At 30.4% G+C, this 16,818-nt stretch overlaps 1 protein-coding gene across 2 annotated transcripts in view; it reads left to right on the forward strand.

Moving 5' to 3' along the window:
- Window positions 1-1,489: 1,489 nt before the first annotated feature.
- Window positions 1,490-16,818, forward strand: part of LOC106075976 (calcium-independent protein kinase C) — a 28,368-nt gene continuing 13,039 nt past the window's right edge. For both annotated transcript variants that reach the window (XR_008776786.1, XM_013236861.2), the window contains exons 1-10: window positions 1,490-2,038; window positions 2,351-2,414; window positions 8,277-8,439; window positions 8,574-8,605; window positions 8,824-8,906; window positions 9,144-9,273; window positions 10,973-11,109; window positions 12,114-12,192; window positions 13,538-13,713; window positions 14,468-14,641. Coding sequence is in view for 1 of the 2 variants with exons in the window: in XM_013236861.2 (XP_013092315.1) it covers window positions 1,697-2,038; window positions 2,351-2,414; window positions 8,277-8,439; window positions 8,574-8,605; window positions 8,824-8,906; window positions 9,144-9,273; window positions 10,973-11,109; window positions 12,114-12,192; window positions 13,538-13,713; window positions 14,468-14,641 (1,380 nt within the window). In the remaining variant the exon portion in view is untranslated. The remainder of the gene's footprint in view (window positions 2,039-2,350; window positions 2,415-8,276; window positions 8,440-8,573; window positions 8,606-8,823; window positions 8,907-9,143; window positions 9,274-10,972; window positions 11,110-12,113; window positions 12,193-13,537; window positions 13,714-14,467; window positions 14,642-16,818) is intronic.

The following is a 16,818-nucleotide window of genomic DNA, read 5'->3' on the forward strand; positions in this document are numbered from 1 at the left end:
GTAGATCAAGGAAGAAAGATGGCAGAATAGACATTGACGCAACTGAGGGAAATAGCTCCGAACATAGTCCGACGTTGACGTACTGTTGCGGCCCTATGTTGTACTGGGAGTCAAAATAATTAAGTCAAGTAAGTTAAGATATTTTAATTGAGAGATTTTGCTCAGACTGGAGGCGATCAATATTATATGATATCAAATATATTTGAGGTTATTGGATTGGCTATTTTTAATACTATTTAACATTTGGCGGTATTGGCGTTTCTCAAAATGTAAACATGCTGTTTATTGTTAATACGATTAAAATAACCTAGACCTTCTCTTTTTTTATCAACCAATGAAATCTTGTTGATGCCCTCTTCCAAATCAGTAGCAGTATGTGGATATTTACCACGACTAATAAAACATCTAGGCCTACAGAAATTAACAGTTAATCTTGAAGAAGATTTTTTACAATTCATATGCTTTTGGGACTTCAATGCATCTCTACTAACTCTTTCACTAAGCGTTAAAATGTTTCAATGCGTATCTGTGTGTGTCTGTGGCTTCTTGTGAAAATTAGGAAACTTTTGAGAGGAAAAAAGGAGCAATCACGATAAGTATGTAGTTGAAAATACAGAAAAGGAAACTGTAGAACTTTTTTTGTGATTGTACGCTTTTATTCTTTAAAAAAATAGTTTTGCACCTTTTAATGTATTTTACATTTAAAAAAAAACATTGCTTCATTCGTCATCATAAGTCATAAACAATGAACAAAAACAATTTTCTTTATTTAAAAAAGTGCTAAAATGCTGTTTGTAATTTTACTGATCTAATATTTTAAAAATTTGTTATAATTATTGACAGAATATCAGACAACTAAAGTTGACCGCACCGGGTGACACCGACCCAAGTGACGCCACTGCCTAGCTAGTGACTATAGATCTAAATCTATAAGAATCACGTCACATAATATGTGTCATGCCCAACAGAAAATTAAAATAGTTATGAACGTCGACCTGGTGTAGTGAAGATCTAGAATCAATATGCATTAATCCTCAATGATTGTAAATTAAAACTACTCAAGATTTAGATGTAGACTTAAGTGAACCACGGCTTCCCCCTCTACACCGAAGATTTATTGTCCTCAATTGACGTTTCCGCGAATTAGCATGTCTCGGTTTAATAACCCCTCTCTCTCTCTTGTGATAAATAAAAAGAACATCCAACCTCAGTAAAATTATTTTATTGTCAAACAGATCTCATTAGATTTTTTTTTTTCGTAAATAAAAATCTATTCCATGTGACATTCAGTTCTGCTGATGTTGTGACTGGCATCCGCGCTTTTCTCAAGTCCTGGAATTTTGTTCTCTCTTCATTCTTAGTCTTAGCATCCATCTCTCTCGCTCGCTCGCTCGCTCAATGTTTCAACGCGAAGCCGAATGATCCGGACTCGAGGGATCTTGGGTCGAAGGTATAGCACTAATCATAGCGCATGCGCAAAACTTATCTGCATTTTCCTGACGGCTGTGCTAATGCTAAATTCGTATTACAACTTCCGTGATATTTTTTTTTTTTGCTGTGATATTCTAAGTTTTTGGATTAAAATTTCTTTGCCAGGCCTCTAAATGCTTCCAAGCACGGCAGGATTTGGATAACTGTTTCCCTCGGACGTCTGCAGAATTCAGAGATCAGGCTCGACGGCCTGAGAAGGCCAAAAATGGTCTTCTTCAACGGTTCTGTGAAAATAAAAATATGTGAGGCGGTGGATCTGAAACCCACAGACTTCGCGACGAGGCATCTTTCCACGAAAGAAAGGACCTCTCAGATGATTGAGCCGTATGTCAACATAGACGTCGACGAAGTGTACGTCGCCAAGACGACCACCAAGCCCAAGAGCGTGAAGCCGCAGTGGATATGGAACGAGGATTTCACTTCGGAAGTTCACAATGGACAGACAGTAAATTTGACCGTTTTTCACGACGCTGCTATTCCCCCGGATGAATTTGTGGCTAACTGTAGTATTTCTTTTGATGACGTGAAAGGGAAATCAGATTTTTGGGTAATTAGCGTGTGTCGGCTTTTTTTTTCCCTTCTCATTACTTAGTGCTCAAGTGATCACTTCTCGTTTGTTGTGTTTTTAGTTACCCTCAGCTAACCTGAGGCTCACGGCAGCCATTTTTGTTCTCTCTCTCTCGTCTCGCCTCGGAATCGGGGCGCCTCATCCGGACATTTTCCGAATTCATATTAATTTTACATTATTTATTCTAGATTTTTATTTTATCGGTGTTTCTTCGATAATTTACCATTGCAAAAATTACAGTGTGAAGTCTGAGTGAATTGTGTGAATCAATAGTATTTCTGTTTATTTTAGGTTGATTTGGAACCCAATGGAAAGCTTCACATTATTATCGAACTTTGCGGCTCCGCTTCTGAAGGTAAATTAGTTTATTTCAATTTCTAATTTAATAATCTCTTTACGGCGTTAGTGAAAATAAAACGGTGATATGAAAGTACCGACAATTTTTTTTTTTCCAGATAGTTCTAGATCTAGGTCTAGTTCGTCTGTTTGCAGTAACTCTGCAAAAGTTTTCATTTGACAATCAATTTTTATTCCCGACACATTATTATTGCCCTTAGCGCCTTCTCGGTAATGATCGGAACAGAATGTCAGTATGACGTAGACATTGTGCTGCTCGTCGGGTAGCGCTCATCTTGAGTTATGATAATGAGCAACTCAATCGAATAATGCAGTTTCAGTGTTAGTCTATGCCCTGCCAATGATCCATTTCTATGCCAAACTGGATACATCTAGTATACAGTTAGGATGATAATGACAAAAATAAAATATCAAATTATTTGTCCTTCTCTCTCCCCCCCCCCCCCTACTCCAGTCACCACTAGACTTAGATCTATCAGTCTTGTCGCGACACTCATTACTATTAGTATTACTCGAATTTGTAATAGCCTACTATACTTGTATCTAAATAGGCTCTTCTCACTCAAACAATAAAATCTACTAAATTTATTAGATCTAGATATAGTGTTAGACTAGCTGTCTAGATCTAGTTTAGTCTGCTAGAGATCTAGAGTAGATATAATATCTATAGTATATAGATCTATATATAAGTATATTAAACTAAGCCCTTACTCTAACTCTAATTAGTAATTCTTATAGTAATTGATTATTAATTATTCACATTGAAGTTACTCCTATTTAATCTATTTATTGTATCCAAAAATTTCTAGATCAAGACAGTTGCTGTATATATTTGTGTTATAAAAAAAAAAATGTTAATGAGGGAAGATATATTAGGAACTCCAATCGTCCATTGATTATGTAAACACAAGCAGTGTTGCACTGATGTGCTAGTGTGCAAATGTACACATAATACCAATATGTTGCAGTTGCTGAGTAGCCTAGCAGTCAAATCAAGAGTAATTTAAGGTCTTAAGCCTAACAAATAATATATCTACATAAAAAAATAAAATAAACAACAGTTAACATCAAGATCTATACCACTTCAACTCTGGTTGTAGAGTCTAGGTTTAGATTTACAGGCCCTATCAAATCAAGATGACCTACGAAGACCTCAATAGACAGGCATAACTGAAGAAGGACTGTTATAAAGTATAATAATTGGAGCAATAAAATAGGTGCATCAATTATCATTATATATATATACAGGTTTGGCAGTTTGTATCTAGGTCCAAGTCATTTTAGACTATTAGAAAGATCTAATTTAAAACTACTGTTTGAATTTAACCTACTTCTAGCACATCTACAAGCTCATACAAGAAGATTGATAAACCCAAATCATAAAATTAAATAGTTGTTACTTATTGCTAGGCTTAGATCAATACTTTCATCTGAAAAATATTTAATAGGACTAGGTCATCAACTGTCCATTGACTTTTGTCATAGGGATGCTCTGACAGTTTGCATTATAACCAAATTCCTTCATTTTTCCCGTCAGCAGCTGTTCTTAGTAGCATTATATATCAAGAGAGGCTGATCCATTCTTTTACTTGGTCCATCTATCTTTTCTTTGGATGACCCTTTCTTCATGACCTCCACTGACCTTGAAGGATGATTTTTGACAGTGAGTTATGTCTTACAGTATGACTAAACCAGCTCAGCTTTCGCCTCTTTACAGTGTTGAGGAGTTCCTCCTTTTTGCCAGCCCGAGTGTTGACTTGTAACAGTACAAATTCGTCTTGTTTTCCTGGTATCTGATACCCAGCATTTTTCAGTAGTACAGAATTTATTCTCAAAGGCTTGAATTCTTCTTTCAGCCTCTGTGTTCATTGTCCAACTTTCACAACCATATTGTAGTACAGAGACAACTAGTGAAAAATACAGTGCTCTTTTATTTTACTTGGAATCTGATGTTACTCTTCGAGATTTTTCACAGTTTGTTCATAGCAGTGGATGCCAAGCTTAAATGGGTTTTTATTTCTTAAATTGATCCTCCATCTTTTGTTTTGTTGGACCCTTGGTATTTAAATGAGTCAACTTCTTATAATGTTTGTTTTTTTAACTGTATGCAAAATGTCATCCAATCTCCACCACAAAATAGTATATATTTGCTTTTTCTGCTCTGATTTCCATGCCAACTGCTCTAGCTGCAGCATCCAGTTTTGAAGTAAGATCTTGTACCTTGTCTGCATATTCTCCAATGAGGCCAATATCTGCAAACCTGAGATTGGAAATAGGCTGCTCCATTTATCCTCTATTATATGCTTCAGAAATATGTTAAATAGAGCTGGAAAGAGAATGCATCCTTGCTGCACTCCTATAGATGTCCTAAAACTTTCTTCAGTTTGGTCTAGCTAGTTCTATTATCCAAATATTATATATATATAATATAATATGTGACTGTATATAATCTATAAAAACTGTTTGAGTTGGGGGAGGGGGAAGAACTTCTAGTACCCATTTAATTTCCTTAGCCTTGACTTCTTGAAATAACTTTAGCAGCACTTTGAAAATGCATGTAGTGGCTGTCTGTCCCATTTCAAATTTTACTTTATTGTTTCTCCACAACTCAAATGTCTCAAAACTCAAACTTTCTAGATGGTTTATTATTGTAATTGTGCTTTCATTTCCTTTTTCTGATTGAAAAATTAGGAGATATAAATTGTCAAAATAAACAATAACACTTTAATAATAATGATATATTTATCATTTAGGGAAATGTGACTTAAATTGTGCATTACACATAATATACAAAACATTGCAGAGGTCACAAAATAACATACCATTCTACAGTGACACAGCCTCACCCAAACATTACACATCTGAAATTTATAAAAGCATTATTGATATTTAATTTTTTTCCAGCATATCATAATACTATTATTTTTAGCTGCATATATATAGCTGCAAGTATATATATCTATGTCTGTGTATGAGTGTTGACAACGCTGTAAAATAGGATGCCTATTTCAGTCATGCAGGCAAAGGTCATTAAAGGCGTGATCTATTCTTAGAACTTAGAAGCCATAGAATTGTTAGTATGAATAGTATATATATATATTCATTGAGTAATGTTGAAATTCCATCATAGGTTTGTCCACACAGACAGTTAGTACAACCAGGCTGATGTAGACATATTACATTCTTAATAAAGAGCTTGAAATAAACATAACAAGCTTTTTTTAAAATCAAAATTGACTATAACTCATATATATATGAAATATACAAAACTGAAAGTAGTTATACATATATATGTAGAAGCACAAGTGAAATAATTTGTAAAAGATCTCTATGTAACTCACTAAAAAATACATATCTCTTGCTTGTTCTCCCATTTTTCACATCAGTGTTTATAACTTGAACTATGACAGTCCACTTTATAATTTCCTCAAAATCTATTCAGCTTACACACAGATCATCTGCCCAACATTTCTCAGGGTTACATCTGATCTGTAACATGCATATATCTACATACACTTTGAAAAAGGGGTTGTGTGTGTAGAGACATTTTATCCTTATAAGAGCTGCAAATGATAGACCATCACTGTTCACCGGTAGATAATGCAAAAATATTTTAATCTTATTGGCTTCAATTGATGAACCAAAGAAGTCAGTATATATGTGTGTGTAAAGTATAGCTATGGATAAGGAAAATCAGAGTCATTTTATACAAATGGTTATATCTGATGGATGTTAAGCAAGCCTATAACTTTTTGGCATCTAATGGCCGTTTAGTTTTACAACTTTAAACAATCCTCCATTTTTAATTAGTGTTATAGCATAGTCTTGATAAACAGCAGTGATTTGGGAAAAGATTTTCCCCTCAACTATTAAAAAAACAACAAATTAACTAAACAACACACACACAAGTGACCCCACACAACACATTGATGATGGGCTAAAAAAGAAATTTGTGTGTAAATGGAGAGCTAAATTGTAGAAGTGGTCACTATTGGATTGTTTCTTTGGGGGGGGGGGAGGGGGAGTAAATGTGTAGAGGGGCTTATTATAGTGCAGGCCATTCCATCAAAGGGTATTTTAAAAATATATCTTTTGTGCTTAAAAATGTTGTACATTACAATAAACAAAAAATCCAACTCTTAGATAAATAAAAATTGGCCCTTTATTTTATATAAAAAAAATTAAATTAGCTTTAAAACTGTCTTAATCACCCTAAAAAGGTTCAAGGTTTGTAGAAAATATAAGGTCTGCCTAAAAAGAATAATTTAAATCATTTTCACCTCTCTCTCTTTCTCATAATAATAATAGTATCTGGGTAATAATTATGTTATACAATACACTTATTGCTATTCAATCAATACATTTTTGCAGTTTAAAACAAATCAACAAATTACATTTTTTAAAAAGTCAATGAAGCATTTCACTTACCATTCGTCTTTTTTTCCCTTTAAATGTAGAGTTACTTTTAAAACAATACAAATGTAGTGGTACGCTATTCAATGTATTTTAACATTCTTGTTATTCATTTTAATAAAATCTCTTATAATTCATTTTAGTACTGTTTAAAGCTAAGAACATAAGTGGACTAAAATAAAAGACATCTTGTTAAAGAGCATAAGCATGTACAAAATGTTTTGAAAGATATTTTATTGTTGGGAATTTTAAACACAGTAATCTGCTCTTTGTTTACATTTTGATTGTTTTTTTTATCTGGTTTATATTCTTCAAGCAACAAACTACAAAGTAACATAGAAGAAGAGAAAGCAATGTGGTGGGAAATAGTAGAAAAACATAAGAAATGAAAAGAGGAAGATTAGAAGAGGTTTGGTGATAGATACAAAACTTAATAATAATAATAAGCACTATCTAGGATGTTCAACTTTTAAAAAACATTGTTGCCAACTAAATTGTAAAAAAAACCACTTTTGTGCTATAAGAATAAGGACCTAGTAATTAGATTTGGGAGTGCTAAATAGGTAAAAAAAAAATTTAATGCTTTTAAAAATATATAAAGCTTATCAGTGCTTCCTATATTCTGCACACCAGATACACACAAAAGAAACTATTAATATTTATCCATTTTAGATGGCAATCTCCAATCAAAGAAATGGTACTTGAAACTAAAGTGGGTGCAACTTGTGTGGAAATTAAAAAGATTCATTTATTTTCTCATTTATAAAGTGATTAAAAATAACAGAAAAAAAATGAAATTATTTGAAATCAGTTTGAAGACACATTTGTATCTTTCTCAGCTATTTTAAATTTAAAATGGCCAACCTTGCCTGGTCTATGGATAAGAGTAAATATGTATATTATGTCAGAAAGACAAACACATTTTTTTTTATAGTAAATATTACCATTTCGACTATGTTTACTCTAAATCCATTGAAATTTATTTTTATAAATAAAACCTACTTTAAAAAAATAACTTGGATATATGAATATGTAATAACAGTCAACATTTCAAAGTGATGTTTGCAAACAAAGAAAAATCCTAAATTTTGCCAATTGTGGTGGACTGCACTGTTTATCAGATAATTTCCATTTCAAAATGTTCAATTATTAAATTTTTCTTTGCACATTTTTCAGTTAATTTTTCATTTACAATTTTTTAAAAGAAAATTTTAGGAAGAATTAAATGATATAAAGATGCTTTTTTTAAAATAATATATTGACAATGTTCATTGCACTGCTCAGAATTATTTAGCAGCATTTTGTTGTTGCTTCAAAAAATGCCATATGATACAATCCTTTAGCATGACTTTAATAATAAAAAAAAAAGCCGTGTATTAAAAGCTTTTAAGAACATATCATCAAATTATTTTATTTTTATCTTTTTTTTTTTTTTTAATGTTTCTAGCTGCGGAAACGCCGAAAGAAAAAGTGTTCAAAGAGAAGGAAGGAATGCTCAACAGGAGGCGAGGTGCCATGCGAAGGCGTGTGCATCAAGTCAATGGGCACAAGTTTATGGCCATGTTTTTCAGACAGCCAACTTTCTGCTCACTCTGTCGAGACTTCATCTGGTATTTTTGTTTTTTCAATTTGTTTTTGTAGATTTTAGAAGTCTATTTTAGGAATATTCACACACTTAAAATATTGTGAAATTATTTAATTGTTCTCGGAAATGATTAAATCCTTGTTTTTTGTTTATCCTCAGGGGCCTTGGCAAACAGGGTTATCAGTGTCAAGGTACACAGCGTTTTTAACATCTCTAGTAGTTAGTTATGAATTTTACTTCATGATAATGTTTTTCATTTTTGTAGCACTGAGCTGTAGCCAGCTTATTACATATATATACATTTTTTTTTTTTCCTTGAAATTGAATTTTTAAAAAATATGTTTTAATGAAGTTATTTTTAGCATGTACTGTAACTCAATATAAATTTTTGTGTGAATTTCTATTTTAGTCTGTACCTGTGTTGTTCACAAGCGATGCCATCAACATATAGTTACAAAATGCCCTGGTTCCAGGGATGGTCCAGCAGATGAGGTAAGTAACCAGATGTTATTTTCTAGATTTCCATGCTTTCAATGAAATAGATTGAAATTACATTTTGGTCTGTTAAGGGTTATAATGATATTATATATAATTTTAATAGTTTTATACATGCACAAGACCCTTTGTTTTAACAATGAGTATATATATATATATATTTCAATATGTATAGTTTTATGGACTTAATGTATGCACACACATATTTACTTTTTTGTTTTGGCTTTTGAACAGGTGACTGGAACAAGGTTTAATATAAATGTCCCACACAGATTTAATGTTCATAATTATAGGAGGCCAACATTTTGTGATCACTGTGGATCACTTTTATATGGATTAGTAAGGCAGGGATTACAGTGTGATGGTAAATGGCATTTATTATTCCTGAAAGCATGCATTTTGAATTTATTGAAGCTAGAATTATTATTAACAGTTTTATGTTGAGCATAATCACTTTTATGTAATAGATACATTTCATTTTTAGGCCTAAAGAAATATAATTTCAGAATTAGTCCACAATTTAAAATCCTGTCCCATTAGGATTAGTTCTTTAAATAAGAGAATTATTTAATTTATCTTTGTAAGAATAAAGGTTATGAAGTGAAGAAAGCTGTTGGTAATTCTAATTTGTTTAATTTAAGAGTGCATCAAGTGCTGTAGAAGTGAAATGGTAGTTAATATAAAATAAGATACTTCTAGCTTTTTGTTTGTTTTGTTTTTATCTTTTAAATAACTGTTTTTGAAAATAAAAATACATAGAGGAATTTAATCCATCTCTAATTGATGATATGGAATACGTTTTAAGATCACAATCCATAACATTTTAAAAAGTAAAGCATTTTTCATTAAAATTGTTTGATACAAAATAATCCATTACCTTTTTCTAATTTATGCACATGATTTACTATCAGTAGATATCTTGCTTAACTCTTAAAGTTAAAGCGATAATTTTCAAGTTGTGGACATAACTACAGAAGCTTAAATGTCACATTGCTGGAAAGACTGAACATTTTTTTTTTTAAATGTTCTTTTTTTAAATACTTTTTAATGGGATAGAAATTGTTTTCAGTTAATATAAAATAATTAATAGCTATTAAAGTTAACAATAAATACTTGAATCTTAAAACTAATTTAGAACTCTTCAATATTTAAGGAGGGACATGAGATTAAATATGAATTTGAAATCTGTATACAAGTAAGTAAGAGCTCTAAGAGTTTAATTCTGAAAAAAAAAGTATTTAGATAATGCCTAGGGTGTGTCATTTGTTAGTAATACTAAATTGTACAAGTAATAAGTGTAAACGTTTACAAGGCTATTTTAATCATTATATTATCACAATGTAAAATATAAACTAAAATGTCGGCATTCTCAGCATTTTGATTACTTTTCTTATTAGCAAAACAATGAGCTTAAATTTAACAAAAAATTTTGAGTGAGAATCAGGATTTTTACTTTTTTTACGATGTTTGAGTTCCTTGCATATATTTCATAACAGTAAAAATCTAAATTGTTACATGATGGAAGTTTAGAAATTTTAAATTGTTGTGAATCAATGGGAACATAGTTTACAGTGTAATTAGAATTTAATGCCTTACTGTTCTGAAGTTATTTAAAACTAATATGGCTTTTCTTATTGACATTTGAATAGGTTAAAATAAAAAGTAAAAGTTTTAAACAAATTACACTTTTTAAAAATGCAATAATAAGAAGCAAAATCACAGAAAAGTAATATTCCTGACACAGTATTTTATAATCAAAAACTAAACATGGCATTTGTTTTAGTTAAAATAAAAATCGAATGTTGGTCATGGTTGGCTTAAATTATCCTCACATCTTTAAAAGTAATTTATTCATCTGCCAAACAATAAATTGGATATGATAACTCATAAATTGCATTATAAGGTTTTTGTGTATGTGTTTGTGTATAAATTTAAACTTACAGAAAAAAATATTTTAGAGTACTTTATATTTTTATTTTTCACATTTTCTAATAAATTGAAAGTTTGATGTATCTGAAGTGTCCAGAGAAATACAAAAGTAAAATGTTTTTGTTTTGTTTTAGTATGTAAGATGAATATTCACAAACGATGCCAGAAAAATGTTGCCAACAACTGTGGAACAAATACAAGGGACATGGCTCAGATCTTGTCTGAGATGGGCATATCAGGTGACAAGCTTAGGCCCAAGCCCCAGAAAAAGGTTTGTTCAAACATTTTTAAAAAATTAAAATAAAAACTTAGGTATCTTAGTGTTTCTTCAAAAGCTAGTTTGTATTCTATTTACTCTATTGATTTCTCTTAGTATTCAATTTTTAAAAAAATCTGTAACTATATTTAAATCTGACATATCCTGATAATTAAGTATTCAATTTAAACAAAAATCTGCAAATGTTACAAAATCCGACATATCCTGATATGTCAACAACCCATCTTTTCATTTCTATTCTTTACTACTAGTAATTAGAATTTGTGAAAGAAAGGGACAGATACATTTTATGTTTGTATTTTAACCCTTTTCCCTTAAGTAGTTGCCAAGAACTGTCACATCCCTAAGAAAAGGGATATAACTTTGTATCAATCATTTTTAAAAATATAATTTTGGAAAAAAATCTTTTATTATTGTGAAAAATAGTCCTACTGATTAGCTTCGTATTTCAAGTTATGAATGGGTTTATAGAGTTTGATAACATTTAAATATTGCATCAGATTTAGTTGCATTCTACTCTCCAGTTTGACTATATCTAATAATATTAATATTAGATCTAGCATCTTTTTCATCTTTAATGGTCTCAAATGGCTGTAGATCACTTAACCTAATCATTATTTTCATATATTCTTCATTTAAAACATATATATTCCCAAAAAAATGATATTTAATTATTGCCTTAACATAAGCCAAATATGTTTTTTTAGGCTATCAAAAAAAAAAACAACTTTTTGTTCACAAAATTATAAAAATTCATTCCAACATTCTGCAATAGCAAATAATCACCTAAAATACCCTCAACTATTCCCTCTAAAGCCAGATTTAGTAATGTTTTAATATTAACCTATTATTTATTAGACCCTACTGAAGGTTCATTTGGTTATCTAGAAGCTAAATTATTTGTTTATAAACATTTTAAATTCATTTGTTGTTTTTTTTTTAAACATTTTCAATGATGAAATGTGAATGAATTTTGTTCTTGTTTGTTTACATTTCAGATGTCAATAAGTGAGTCCCCAAATAAAAATACCCCAATGCATGAGAGATCTTTTTCATCCCCCATACCTGTGATACAAGGTGAGTGAGTGATGGAGTGAATGCATGATGCCCCCACCTTGAAGAATCTTGCTGGCAATAATAACCAAATAATATCCTGCTGCTTGCCTTGCTGTAATATGAAGCCAAGTTGAAATATGTTCATCTTCTGCACACATTGTTAAAAACAAGCACTGCTCCTAATAATTTTTGAAGAAATATCATTTTGCTTTCTAATGCTTTCGTCTGTTCATTTCAAAACCCTAACATGGATGTAACCTCCTGGACACTCCACTTTGTGTAACATTTTTTTCTACCCTCTGTATTTCTTATTTATATGATTTGACTTTCTTATCCTGCTGCTGTAGTCTGATTGGTTATTTTGTCTTGTTTGTCTTAGTGCCTAACACATCTCTGGCCTGTAGTTTCTACTAAATTAACATTTTCTCTATGGAAACAATGATGTTCTGTCATCAGTTGTTGCAATTAAAGTGGTGAGAAACTTTAGAAAAAAAAATTGGGCGAACATTAAACATATTTAAAAAAAACACACTAGTATTGTCATTATTAAAAAGAAAGTGTTAAGGACTTTTTAAACACAAAAAAAATTTGATGCAAGTGTTAAAACACCTATCTTCTCAGATTATTTTACATTTATTGAAATGATATATTATCATTACTCTATTTCATTGCAGCATATATTTATATTTTTTTTGGTATTGTAAAGTTAAATTTGTCAGCTTAAAACTTTAGAACCATTAATATGCTTGCTATTCCTATAGTCTGAATCATAAAGTTATTATAGATGCTGTTTCAACTCATTCTTTTGCTTGTGAACATTTTCATATTCAAAGGATAAATTGGCTTTACTTCTTTACTTTTTTGAAATACCTTTTCATTCTGCTCACTTTTCTGACCAAATAATTTTCTTTTATCTAAACTATTGGAAAATGTGTTTTTGTACATTTCTATATTCTTTTGGAGTGAGTGTTGTACAATCATTTTGTCCAACTTAAATCATCTTGCTGTAGTTAAACTTGTGCAATTATTTGTAATACAGATCTTAGACAGTTAAGATTGGTAAGTATAAAACATCTATCTTTGTCTATTTGAAACATAAAATTATCCATGGTGTGAATGGAGAAATGTATGATGATCCAGGTTGGGGTAGTAGTTTATTTTACTCTCTAAAACTTTTAGAAACTATTTTCATTATTCATATTTTACTAGTTAGTATTTTAAAATAAAAAAAAATATGTTTCTGTAAAGTTAATTTATTCTTTTGATAAGTTTTCGAATAATGCTATAAAATATGAACCATTCAATATATATATATATATATATATATATCTCAAAATCTTCATTTTTATTTTGTAAATGTTTCAAGATCCAGATGAAGCAAACTCTGGAGAGGAAGGTGTAATAGGCAATACTACTACCAATGAACACCCAGGGTCGAGAACACGTAGTCCTTCTGGGGACAGGTCTCGATCTCAGCACAGTCGAATAAGTCTAAATGACTTTAACTTTATCAAAGTTTTAGGAAAAGGAAGTTTTGGAAAGGTTTGTTGTTGTTTTTTTTTTTGCATATTAAAAATTAACTTCTTTTTAAATAAAAGAAAGTTGCTTTTTTTTATCAGTCTTTCTATCTACATTCCTCCTCTTGCACATGAAATAGAAATAGTTAAACAGATACATTTTGTTGTGTTCAGAAATGATTTGGCTACTTTTTCTTCATTTGCAACTTAAATAGAAAAACAAACAGGGATTAAAATATTGTTTTCAAAATTATAATATTTTTGAAGTTTTGAGTTATCTAATAAGATTTATAATTTGAATGTCCTGGAATCAATTTACATTTTATCTTTGTTCAAAAATCATTTACAAGATTCACTCACTTGCCTTGTATTACAATTAAAAGTCAGTTGTATAAAGGAATATTTTGGAACTTTTAAGTTTGAAACTATAGTATGGGTGACCTACACACTATGTTTGTAAGCATTTTTAAAACATATATCTTTGACTATTTGAAACATAAAATTATCCATGGTGTGAATGGAGAAATGTAAGCATTTTTAAAGCCTTTCATCACTTAAATTAGCCAACAATCCACACACACAATTTAATTTTAAAAAAGGTTTCTATTTTTTTATAAGTTGCTTCTTTAAGATAAAAAAGTTGACAAAATAAAATAACTCTTAATACACATAAAGTGTTGTTGTATCAGTGGGAGTAACCTGCATAATCTTTGATAGTCATTAAAATTGAATAACTGAAACCTTAAGGTAAACCATTTTGCTACTTGGTGTCCTTATAGGTGATGTTGGCTGAACGGAAAGGATCTGATGAGGTGTATGCTGTAAAGGTTTTAAAGAAAGATGTTATTATACAAGATGATGATGTAGAGTGTACAATGACTGAGAAAAGAATACTTGCACTTTCTGCCAAGCACCCATTTTTAACAGCACTGCATTCATCTTTTCAAACTAAGGTTTGTAAACTTAAGCTAGAAAATAATGTAAAGACCAATAGTTATTTTCATTTGAATGGAAAATTATTTTTTTTAAAAAGGGCTTTTTAAATTGTTATGTAGTTGGTGAATTTCACTTGTTCATTTCCAAACAGTTAACTAGGGTGTCTGCTAGTCAGCACTTAACTAATGGCCTGCCTTAACGTTCCGTACTTTTTAAAATAATAGGCATTGTCAGGGGTTTACAATTTTCCTAAATTAAAGATCCCATTGTATGTTGACTGCTAATATCTTCCTTTCGATCATATGGTGTGCCAATAATTTGGTTGCTTAATTGATCTATCAAAAGTAATAGTAGCCAGAGGGGTAAACAGAGTAGGGCGGAAAACAGATTGAGCTCTCAATATTCTACTTTTGGGACCAATTTTTTGACCAATTTCAAATTGTCTTTTATTGACATATTATATATCATTTTTGATGCCCAAGAATAGAGGAATTCAAAAAAAATAAAATCAGAAGCAGCAGACAATTATTTCCAATGAAAATATAAGGTCAAACACACTTACCCCTTATAATGACAAATCCATCATTCACAGAAGGTATGTCCAATAATCCATAAATTTCACATTCATAGTAATATTAACAGAAAAATGTGTCACAAAGTAAAGTATATTTATAGAACATTTGAAAAAAACAATAAAAACTAGTTTCTTAAAACATTTATGCCTATTAATTGAGCCTCATCAGACCCCACCACCTACGTTAAAAATTCGGTTGTAAATTATACTTTATCATCACCATGAATAACAAAACCATTATCAGTTTTGACATATTATGTATCAATTTTAATGCACAAGAACAGAGGAATCTAAAAAAAGTAAATTCATTACCATCAGACAAGTATTTAACATAAAAAAATGAGATCAAACACACTTACCCCTAATAATGAAAAATCCACCGTTCACAGAAGATATGTCCAATATTCCATGAATTTCACAAATTCACAATATTATTAACATAAAACTGTGTCACAAAGTAAAGTATATTTATAGAACATTTGAAAAAACAAACAAACAACTTTAAAATGTATTTATAACTAATATAAATAAGCCCCCTCTTCGGCCCACCCTACCATGAAAAGTCACTTTTTTTTTCTTTTCTTCATGTCTTAACATATTATTAATAACAATTTTAGATTGATGTACAATTTCTGACTAGAAAAGATCTAATATTAAATAAAAGATAAATAGATCTAGTTCTAGGCCTAATAATAGGCTTAACTTAATTAAGAGTTGCATGGTGCATGATGTTTTTTGTTTATTTTCTTCAACTAATCTCTGTCTTTGTATTTGTTGTAATGGTTGCTGAGAAAAGAAATAAAAGAAATAAAAACAACATTTATTTGGTTTATTATATGTTTTGTTTTTGTCCATAGGTCATAAGTAGATCTTTATTTTATATTTATATTAAGTTCCAATGTCTAGATTCTACATTCACCAACACCAGAACTAGTCCTTGAGTCTAGAATTGTCTAGATCTATCTAGCCTAATCATCACAAACAAGTCAAATACTACATATTATTAGAATTAATTAGATTTAATTAGATCTAAGGACGGTCTAGATCCAGACTTAGTTGATCAAAAGGTTAACAATTATTTTTACTTTAAATTTTAAACAAAACTGTCAGTTTCTGGTACATTCCATGGTTCTGGTAGTTGTAGACATTAGTAATCATTAGTTCAATAGAAAATAGTAAGAAATACGGGATAGGTTTTAAATATAGATCTAGATCTAGAATCACGATTTTACCGATCTGGTCTATCAGATTATTAGATTTAACTAGATCTAATCTTCAGACTACACAAGAATTGCTTTAAAGTAGTCAAATATTAAATGATTTCACGCTAAGACGCTCTAACCCTAACTCTAGAGAATGGATCTAGTATTTTATCAAGATTATTCAAGATCTAGACATCGATCTAAGTCTAAGCATTTCGCTAGATTAATTTAAAAATATGGTTTAAATCTGGTCCTTAATTTACAGATCTAGATTAATTTAGATCTAAATCTAAAAATATCTAGTCAATACAATAGAAGAAATAACCTACAGTAGATGTAGACCTACGGCAAGCTCGCGACTTTGTTGATTGACTGGCGAGTAACGATGTCTAAGTCTAGTCACTAGTCTTACTTATAG

The sequence above is a fragment of the Biomphalaria glabrata genome, chromosome 3 (genome assembly GCF_947242115.1).
Source record: "Biomphalaria glabrata chromosome 3, xgBioGlab47.1, whole genome shotgun sequence".
Taxonomy (NCBI): Eukaryota; Metazoa; Mollusca; class Gastropoda; family Planorbidae; genus Biomphalaria; species Biomphalaria glabrata.